General features: G+C 55.6%; 3 protein-coding genes across 3 annotated transcripts; 1 reads left to right on the top strand and 2 right to left on the bottom strand.

Annotated features, from left to right (window-relative positions):
• Positions 1-998: 998 nt before the first annotated feature.
• GMORB2_3745 (acetyl-CoA C-acetyltransferase) lies at positions 999-2,446 on the bottom strand (the record flags this gene model as incomplete). Its single annotated transcript, XM_035465721.1, has 4 exons — positions 999-2,001; positions 2,067-2,139; positions 2,219-2,268; positions 2,382-2,446. 4 exons carry the CDS (start codon positions 2,444-2,446, stop codon positions 999-1,001), a joined length of 1,191 nt encoding a protein of 396 aa, XP_035323558.1.
• A 1,144-nt stretch (positions 2,447-3,590) lies between these two features.
• GMORB2_3744 (116 kDa U5 small nuclear ribonucleoprotein component) lies at positions 3,591-7,024 on the top strand (the record flags this gene model as incomplete). Its single annotated transcript, XM_035465720.1, has 5 exons — positions 3,591-3,610; positions 3,758-3,897; positions 3,984-6,136; positions 6,233-6,320; positions 6,459-7,024. The coding sequence occupies 5 exons, from the start codon at positions 3,591-3,593 to the stop codon at positions 7,022-7,024; spliced, it is 2,967 nt and encodes a 988-aa protein (XP_035323557.1).
• A 350-nt stretch (positions 7,025-7,374) lies between these two features.
• GMORB2_3743 (protein of unknown function DUF59) lies at positions 7,375-8,218 on the bottom strand (the record flags this gene model as incomplete). Its single annotated transcript, XM_035465719.1, has 2 exons — positions 7,375-7,730; positions 7,957-8,218. 2 exons carry the CDS (start codon positions 8,216-8,218, stop codon positions 7,375-7,377), a joined length of 618 nt encoding a protein of 205 aa, XP_035323556.1.
• Positions 8,219-10,059: the final 1,841 nt, after the last annotated feature.

The following is a 10,059-nucleotide window of genomic DNA, read 5'->3' as shown; positions in this document are numbered from 1 at the left end:
GGGGGGGGGGGGGGGGGGGGGGGGGGGAAGTCGAAAAGTCGAAGGAAAGATGCTCATAGGGTTTTTGAAGTTGTTATCACTATTGGGAAGAGAGATCTAAGCTGTCTCTACTATTGAGAGGAGACAGGAGAACAAAAAGAGGGAGAGAGAGAAAAGAAGAAGGGATCTTTCCTCTTCTTTCTCCCCCCCCCCTTTTTCTTTTTACACTCTCCCTTGTTTCTTATTATCAAGCCTTCCCTCCTCTATTCGTCTTTAGGTGTGGGTTTTTTTTTATACTTAGAAAAAGAAAATCTCCAATGTCATCTTTCTTTTGTCCTTTTAGTTTCTCTTTTTTTGGGGAAAGGGAAATGTTTCGCGTCAATATGAAGATGAAGGAGGGGAAAAAAAAGGGGGGGGGGAGTAAGTAGTATTTCTTGGAGATTGTAATTACACCTGTACAATTTGTCAATACTTTTTTTCTTTTTCTTTCCCCCCCCCTCCTTGTTTTCCTTGTTCCCCCCCCCATTCTTCTTCTTTAAAATCTCAATCTCAATCTCAATTTCAACAAAGCATTTTTCCAAAAAACCCAACTTTTGTCTACATTCACAATATCAAGTGATTTAAAATAGGAATCGGTACATGTGTAATGTGTACATGTATGTTGAGGCCCGAGGAACATGGATCATGTCAACTTGTCAAGTGAAATCATATCAAGTGATTGGGTACCATCACACATGTATGGCGAGAGATAAAAAAGAAGCAAGTCGGCTTTTGTTCGTTGGTCTTGGTTCAGAAAAGAAGGAAAAAAAATCTAGAAAATGTAAACAAGCATTATATAGAATAGCTTTCGTTCTTTGGTCTTGTTTTTAGGGAGAAAAAGAAAATGGTCCAGAAAAGCAAAGGGAGCATTGTATATAATAGCTTTTGTTAGAAAGATCTTGAGATTTTTTTTTTTTTTGGTTTTTCCTCTTTTTTTTTCCCGCTTTTAAATTATTTCTTTTTCATTGAAAGCCCTCTCCTTACTGGAGGTTCTCAATGACAATGGCCGAAGCACCGCCGCCACCGTTGCAGATGCCAGCCACACCAACCTTGGCCTTCTTGTTGGCCAGCACGGAGGCGAGCGTGGTGACGATGCGGGCGCCCGAGCAGCCGAGAGGGTGGCCGATGGCGACGGAACCACCCCAGACGTTGACCTTTTCGGCGTCGAGACCGAGGTGCTTGAGATTGCCGAGGGCGACGACGGAGAAGGCCTCGTTGATCTCGTAGTAGTCGACGTCCTTGTCCGAGAGGCCGGCGTGCTTGATGGCCTTGGGGATGGCCAGGGCAGGCGCGACGGTGAAGCGCTCGGGCTCACGCTCGGCGTCGCCCCAGCCGAGGATCTTGGCGATGGGCTTGAGGCCGAGCTCCTTGACCTTGGCCTCGGAGGCGAGCACGACGGCGGCGGCACCGTCGTTGATGGGGGCGGCGTTGGGGGCCGTGACGCTGCCGTCCGACTTGAAGGCAGGCCTCATGGCGCGCAGCTTGGCCTCGTTGAGGTTCTTGACCTCTTCGTCGCGGTCCACGACGACGGGAGGCTTGCCGCGACCGCCGGGCACCTCCACGGGGACGATCTCCTTGAACAGGCCAGCCTCGGTGGCGGCCTGGGCACGCTGGTACGACCGCACCGCGTAGTTGTCCTGGTCCTCGCGCGAGAACTCGTTGTCGGTGGCGCACAGCTCGGCCTGGAGACCCATGTGCTCCTTCTTGAAAGAGTCGGTCAGGCCGTCCTTGAGGACGCCGTCGACCAGGGTCTGGTCTCCGTACTTGGCGCCGGCGCGCAGGTTGGGGAGATAGTGAGGCACGTTGGACATGGACTCGGCGCCGCCGGCGACGACAATGTCCGAGGTGCCGAGCATGATGTTCTGGGCACCCAGGATGATGGCCTTGAGCGAGGACGCGCACACCTTGTTCACCGTCGTGGCCACAGTCTTCTGGGGGAGGCCGGCGCCGAGGGCGGCCTGGCGGGCAGGGCCCTGACCGAGGCTGGAGAGGCGGAAGGTTAGCACGGGCTGAATCCGAAGCTGAAGGGACCCGGAGAGAGGTGTTACCCGGCAGAGAGGACGTTGCCGAAAAAGACCTCGTCGACATCCTCGTTCCTGATGCCTGCACGCTGGACGGCACCTGTTGTACGATGGAGGGGTATATTGTTTAGCGGGGTCGTCTCTTATGCTCATCTGGAAGGAGAGGAGGGGTAACGAACCCTTGATGGCCTCGGAGCCGAGCTGGGTAGCGCTCAGAGCCGACAGGGAGCTGGAGAGCGACAGTCAAGTCAGCACGACCGTCATCGTCATTCCTGTCCTGCCAAACCTCAACAGCTGGCTGACGACGATGAGCCCGGAGAAGAGGGGGAGGGGGGGACGTACCCAAGGAAAGACCCCACGGGGGTTCTGGCTGTCGAGACGATGTAGACGGTCGGAAGGTTGGCCATGATGACTGGTTGACTGGCTTGCTGGAAAGGGGGGGGGAGGATATGGAAAGAAGAAGATGGAAGGGAAAGAATGCCGGAAGAAGAAAAAAAAGAAGACGAGAAGAAGCGTGGGAAACGGAAAAACAGAGGGACCAGGAGGGGAGGAGGGGGAGGGGCAGAGAGAGCTGAAATGAGAGAGAGAGGAAAGAAGCAGCAGAGGAGTGCCGCACGCCGGTGATCGGCGCGCGAACTTGGCTGGGGTGAGAGCTACGGGCCAACTCGTACGAGTCTGACGTCGCAATCTGTACATCATTGATCTGTGCTGTGCCGTATCACTATGCCGCTATCCTCCGTACGGAGTCATGTTCGAGGACCGTGCCGCTGCAGTGTCGAACAGTATCATCATGTATCCGTACCTGTGAATGCTGCTGCTGCTGCGAGCGGGTTGCTGTGCGGGTCTGTAGGTGACGGGCTGCGTGTATCGACGCTTGTGAGCAGTAATATGCTGTGGATGGTGGTTGTAGTGCTGTATTACAGCAGCATCATTAGTGGTGGTTGGTGGTGGTGGTGGTGGTAGTGGTGTGCTGACCCTCCCCCCCCCCCCCCCCCCCCCCCCCCCCCCCCTCCTCCTCCCGAAGATTGGTCCCCCTGCGACGGTCCCTGTAACGGCCCCTGTAACGGCCCCTGTTTGGTTCCCGCTAAAGGCTCTGAGGGAGACCCGAAGGCTGTGGAAAGCTGCCGGCCACGCATCTGCACGACGGAATAGCCCGTTCTTCTCACCTCCCGCTTCTGGCCTGTGATCGTGATGCTAACACAGCTGCAGGACTGCAGACAGGTATATGTATTACCTCATTAGCTTCTTGGCTTCCAATGCGTGGTATTACCGCTGCGAGTATTAGTAGGAATACTACTACGAATAGTAAGCCGTAGCTGTGTGGGTTGGAGGGGCACTAATGCATCGCTGTCTGTAGCCAATCATGGCTTCTGTCGTCATCTCATCCGATGCAGCCTTGCATGACCGTGCACGTGATCTGGCGCAGCCTCGTCGCGTCGGAAAAAGTTCGAGCGTGTGTCGCTGCGTGCGTAGTTGGCCGTCAGTGCTGCCATCATTCCTGCCAGCAGCAGTTCTCCATCCCACGCCGCGCTGCTCTTGGAGGTGACAAAGATGGATGATCTCTATGACGAGTATGCACGCTCCCTCCCTTCCTGATCAGCACCCCCCGATCATCCCCCTTCTCGGTGCTGCTTTGCGCCTGCATCGGATCGAGAAGGCTGGCTCCGTCGTTGAGCTCTGGCGGAGAGCTCGTTCACGCTGACTGCTGGGTGGTATAGGTTCGGTAACTTCATTGGGGAGGAGGTAGAGTCCGAGGAGGCGTCCGAGGCCGGTGTCGACGCCAACGACTATGTCTATGACGACGACGCATCTGAAGCCGCCGGCGGTGTGACGGGCCAGGAGCTCATGGAGGTTGACCGTATGTATACCACCTACTTCTGACGCGAGGGGATAGGGAGAGGCGAGGACGGTCGGAGGGCTGACAGCCGGTGCGCGCTCACGCAGAATCGGGAGGGAACGCAGTGATACTCCACGAGGACAAGCAGTACTATCCGACGGCCCAGCAAGTATACGGCGAAGAGGTCGAGACGCGGGTGGAAGAGGTGGACGCGCAGCCGCTGTCGCAGCCCATCGTGGCGCCGGTGGTCCAGAAGAAGTTCACCATCGAGGAGGCGGACCTGCCGCCCGTCTTCTTCGACCGCGAGTTCATGACGGACCTCATGAACTTTCCCGAGCAGACTCGCAACGTCGCTTTTGCCGGCCACCTGAACCACGGCAAGACGGCCTTTGTCGACATGCTCGTGCTCGAGACCCACGACATTGCCGACCGGCTGGAGAGGAGGGTCGGCCGCAGCAGAGACGAGCAGCTGCGGTACACGGACATTCACATCGTCGAGAGGGAGCGTGGGGTATCGACCAAGGCTGCGCCGATGAGCCTGGTGCTGCAGAGCTCCAAGGGCAAGTCGCACCTGGTCAACTTCATCGACACGCCGGGCCACGTCAACTTTGTCGACGAGGTGGCGGCGTCGTTCCGTCTGGTGGACGGCGTGTGTCTGGTCGTCGACGTGGTCGAGGGTGTCCAGGTCAACACGGAGCAGATCATCCGTCACGCCGCTCTGCAGGACCTGCCGCTGACGCTCATCATCAACAAGATGGACCGTCTGGTGCTCGAGCTCATGCTGCCGCCCAAGGACGCCTACTACAAGCTCAAGCACGTCGTCGAGGAGGTCAACAGCATCATCGCCGCCACCGTCCCCACCCGCGCCGCCGCCAGGCGCATCAGCCCCGAGAAGGGCAACGTCCTCTTCGCCTGCGCCGAGATGGGCTGGTGCTTCACCCTGTCGTCGTTTGCCCGGATGTACTCGGAGGAGTATGGCGGCATCGACCCGGACGAGTTCGCCAAGAGGCTGTGGGGCGACGTCTACTACAACCCCAGGAAGCGCAACTTCACGCGCAAGCCCGTCGAGCAGGGCGCCGCGCGATCGTTTGTGCACTTCGTCATGGAGCCCATCTACAAGATCTTCTCGCACTCCATCAGCGACAGCCCCGAGGACCTGCGCCCCCTGCTGGCGTCGCTGGGCGTCGAGCTCAAGCCGTCGCAGTACAAGGCCGACGCCAAGGAGATCCTGAGGCTGGTGTGCGAGCAGTTCTTCGGTCCGTCGACCGGCTTCGTCGACATGATCGTGCAGCACATCCCGGCGCCGGCCGAGGCAGCCGAGCGGACGCTGGAGCTGTACTACACCGGTCCCACCGACAGCAGGGTGGCGGCGTCGATCCGCGCGTGCGACCAGGACGGCCCCCTGGTGGTGCACGTCACCAAGCTGTTCAACACCACGGACGCCAAGAGCTTCTACTCGCTCGGCCGGGTGCTGAGCGGCACGGCGCGGCCGGGAATGCAGGTGCGCGTGCTGGGCGAGAACTACTCGCTCGACGACGACGAGGACATGGCCATGGCGACGGTGGGCGAGGTGCTCATCGGCGAGACGAGGTACAACATCCCGACCGACGGCGTCCCCGCCGGCAACCTGGTGCTGCTGGGCGGCGTGGACAACTCCATCGTCAAGTCGGCGACGATCGTGGCCCCCAAGCTGGTCGGCGACGACGGCGAGGAAGAGGACGCCTACATCCTCCGACCGGTGAAGCACTTCACCGAGTCGGTGCTCAAGCTCGCCATCGAGCCCATCAACCCGTCGGAGCTGCCCAAGATGCTCGACGGCCTGCGCAAGATCAACAAGTCGTACCCGCTCATCACCACCAAGGTCGAGGAGTCGGGCGAGCACGTCATCCTGGGCACCGGCGAGCTGTACATGGACTGCGTGCTGCACGACCTGCGCCGCCTCTACGCCGACATGGACATCAAGGTCTCGGACCCGGTCACCCGCTTCTGCGAGACCGTCGACGAGTCCTCGGCCACGAAGTGCTACGCCATCACGCCCAACAAGAAGAACAAGATCACCATGGTGGCCGAGCAGCTGGAGAAGGGCATCTCCACCGACATCGAGTCGGGTGCCGTCAACATCCACGAGCCTGTGCGCAAGACGGCCAAGTTCTTTGAGGAGAATTACGGGTGGGACAAGCTTGCGGCCAGGAGTATCTGGGCTTTCGGTCCGGACGAGAGGGGCCCTAATATCCTCCAGGATGATACCCTTCCTACCGAGGTACGTTCCCCCCCACCAACCTCTTTCTCTCCTTTCGATAATTGCCATATCGGGGCGGATATATATATACCAATGCAGTACTGACATGATATGCAGGTCGACAAGAAACTCTTGGGTACAGTCAAGGAGTCGATCCGGCAAGGATTCAGCTGGGCGACGAGGGAAGGCCCGCTGTGCGAAGAGCGTAAGTCAAAGACACTCCCACTCGGAAGAAGCCTGGGGAGAGGGGGGGGGTGGTGACGATGAAGGGAAAAAAGAAAAAAGAAAAAAAAAGAAGAAGAAAAACGGACAGGTTCGCTAACTGACACTACGCGCGACGCAGCCATCCGAAACACCAAGTTCAAATTGACCGACATCGTGCTGGCAGGCGAAGCCATCGCCCGAGGTGGCGGTCAGATGATCCCCACGTCGCGACGGGCGTGCTACTCGTCGTTCCTGATGGCGTCCCCCCGCCTCATGGAGCCGGTGTACTCTGTGTCGGTGACGGGGCCGGAGTCGTCCCACATGGAGGTGTACAACCTCCTGGCCCGACGGAGGGGCCACGTCCTGTCGGACGGCCCGGTGGCCGGCACGCCGCTCTACCGCGTCAACGGGCTGGTGCCCGTCATCGACAGCTTCGGTTTCGAGGCAGACCTGCGCATCAACACGCAGGGCGGCAGCATGGTCAGCCTGGTCTTCGACAGCTGGAGCATCGTGCCCGGCGACCCGCTCGACCGCGACCAGATCCTGCGTCCTCTCCAGCCGGCGGCCACGCAGGCCACGGCCCGCGACTTCGTGCTCAAGACGAGAAGGCGCAAGGGTCTCAGCGAGGATATCAGCGTGCGGACATTCCTCGAGCCCGATTTCTACCAGAGTCTCATGGAGAGTGGATTGCTAGAGGGGAGATGAGAGGGGTTGAAACGTCTTGTGTGTGTGTGTGTGTGCGCGTATACTTCTGGTTTTAATCTATTTCATGTCTGGGGTACTACAGCGAAAGTTTCTCTGGATGGTTTTAAAATTAAACAAATAAAAAGGATTTATCTTTTTCCCTCTTCCTCCTCCCCCCCTCCCCCCTTTTCTTTTTTTTTTTTAAACAAAAAACCTAAAAAAAAAGAGAACATGAGGTCTGTACACGTCTATATACGATTGAAAAAAAAGATTAGATTGTCATAACTGTTACAAAGTTGTCAGGGGTATAAGACGCTAGAGAATGATGAATAATATATATTCGTGGTCCTGACGAAGGGAGAGAGAGAGCTTCAAAGACAAGTCTCGAGCATCTTATCAAGAACCCCCTTGAGAGTATCATTCTCCAGGGCGGCAGCGACGCGCTCCTTGTCGCCGAGCTGCTTGTTCACCTGGTCATCCTGGCTGTGGCTGTCCTTCTTGCAGCGCACGACGACGCGGTAGTTGGGCGGCAGGGCCCGCTCCAGGCGGACGCGGACCCCGAGGCCGATGACGGTGGCGAGCGAGCAGTGTGTGATTGTCGGCGTTATGTCCACCAGGACCGTGACGATGGTGTTGGGCGAGGGGACAGTGCCAGGTGTGGGGGTGGGCGTGATGTGGATATCATGGAGGTTGATGACCGACAGCTGACCCAGAGAGACTGGGTGTTCTGGGTCGGAGATTGTAGAGATCAGGTCTGTTTTTTTATTATTATTCATTCTTATTAATTTTTGTTATTCTTAGTTCTTATTGATTTTTCAAACGAAAAAAAAAAATTTCTTTCCCCTCTCTTGAGTCATGAACATGTATGTACGGACGGACGGATGATTTGGTGGTGGCGAAAAAAAAAAGGAGAAGAAGAAGAAGAAAAAAAATCAAGATTGTGAGGGACGTACCGTAAATCTCTTGCTCGTCTATAGGATCCAGACCAGATCCAACTTGATCATCGCTGCTACCGCTGCCAGGCCACGAAGGCCAGGATTCACGGTCGTCTGAAGAAGACGTGAAGTAGAATGGACTGGACAGGTAAGACGGTTTCTGGAGGATGGCATCGGTGTACTTTGACTCTGGACCGTGACGGGCCACGATGCGCTTGCCACGGGTGGGCAGCTGCGAGGCGCTGAGGATGGTGGGGTTGGCGTTGTCGAGGGTGGCCATGGTGAGAGGGTTGACGGGAGAGATCAGGCCCTTCCTGGGGGGGGGGTGGGGAAAAGAATGGAGGGTTTCTCTTCTTGACTGCTTGGAGATAACAACAACAGTATCAGATTCTCCGATATGTTGGACGCTGTATCTTTACAGAAGGGGAGATGCAAGATGTAGTCGAGGAGGGAGTTGGAGGGGCAGAGTTGAAAGTTGATATGGTGATAGTAGATTTTTATTTTTATTACTGCTGTAGTAAGTAACTATTCGGTAATCTGTAATCTGTACATTTCCAAGAAATTCTGACGCCACACTCATCGATCCCCTCCCCCCCCCCACTGTTATCATCATCTATCGATAAGATACAAGAAAACAACGATCCGTAATGTCGTGTCCCACACCAAAGTGTTATATCCGTCGTAATATTCACAAACGCTTCTCTGCTATTGATGTATGTTTTATCTTTCTGACAATTTTTTTTTCCCTGACAAGCTCGTTTTAGCATTGCGCGTTTCTCTTTCTTTTTTCTTCCTTTACTTCCCCTCATTTTGAGGCTGTCGCGCTCTTGTACTGTAATATCACTCGTATGCTATAGCCGGTATTCAGAACCACTACGACTACTACTCCTAAAGGATAGAGGAAGAAGCAATGGAAGAAGATGAGGAGAAGAAGAAGAAAAAACCTCATCCACGCATGGTCAATGCAGTTCAGATCCAAGTGAGGCTGAGCGACATAGGCAGAACCATCATCAATGCGAGTTTAGGGCGACGTTGCACAGCATAGGAGAGAGACAGTGTGCCTCGCACTTTTATAACTTGTACCTTCTTCCCTTTCTCGTCATAGCTGGCCCGCCTACGTTGATTAGTGTTATCGGAGAGAAACAGGATATTGCCCAAGATGAGAATAAGGATCAAAAAAAAAAAAAACAAGAAAATACCCATCAAGGCTGGTCGGAGTCGGGACTGGGTAGACTCGATTTGATCAAAAAAAAAAAAAAAAAACAGAAAGAAAGGAGAGAAAGAAGAAAACTATCGGGCTTGAGGAAGGGGTTCATCTAGCTGCTAAGAGGAACGGAGTACTCCGTATTGCAAGGTAATGATATCTACTAGAGACACTGGTTTGGAACAACCACATCAATCAAGTGCCACAGGCAAGACGCGTCCCAGCTAGCAGGGGGGGTAGAGCCATGGTGTGGTTTCCCATCCATTCTGATGGGGATCATGCCCCCCCCCCCTTTCTCCCCTTTCCTTCCCTTCATCCTCTCCTCTGTTCGACTCAGACGTGTCGGTGGAAGAGTGCGGTGGGTAGGAGGGGCAGAAGAGAAGAGAGACGGGGACCTGAGAAGCAGGAATTTCCGTCACCCGTACGTAGCAAGGGGTGTAACAGAGAATAGCACAGGTGTTTCTCATCAAGAGAGGAGAGAGGAACAACCCGTCCCCCCACCCCCCCGTAGACGAGAAGGAGGGGAGGGATTTACGATATCCGACGTATCATAGAACCCCTTTGCTGGGGGGGGACGCACACGCAGTCCTCCTCCCCTGGGAGCTCTGCCTGTACATATGATACCTCTCGCAGCGACTAGGCCCTGGGAGTGACTGTTTCGTGGTGACACTTGAATCTCCACCAAGGTCGTTTCCGAGGTGGAGTTTGTTGGCCGGGTGGAAGCCTTCTCGAATACTTAGCCGACGACCCACGCACGCGACGTCTGTGCGGGACATGTGGACGTGATTCTGTTGATGTTGACTACCAGAGGTTGCTGGTAGAACGGTGGCAGGTAATGAATGGCACACGTAGTACGAAAATGGTCAAGAGGTAGGCATTATTACTCCGTAATAAGCCCCCCCCCCCCCCCCCCCCCC

The sequence above is a fragment of the Geosmithia morbida genome (assembly GCF_012550715.1).
Source record: "Geosmithia morbida isolate 1262 chromosome Unknown scaffold_2, whole genome shotgun sequence".
In the NCBI taxonomy this organism is placed as follows: domain Eukaryota; kingdom Fungi; phylum Ascomycota; class Sordariomycetes; order Hypocreales; family Bionectriaceae; genus Geosmithia; species Geosmithia morbida.
This window is presented reverse-complemented; position numbering and strand designations above follow the sequence as displayed.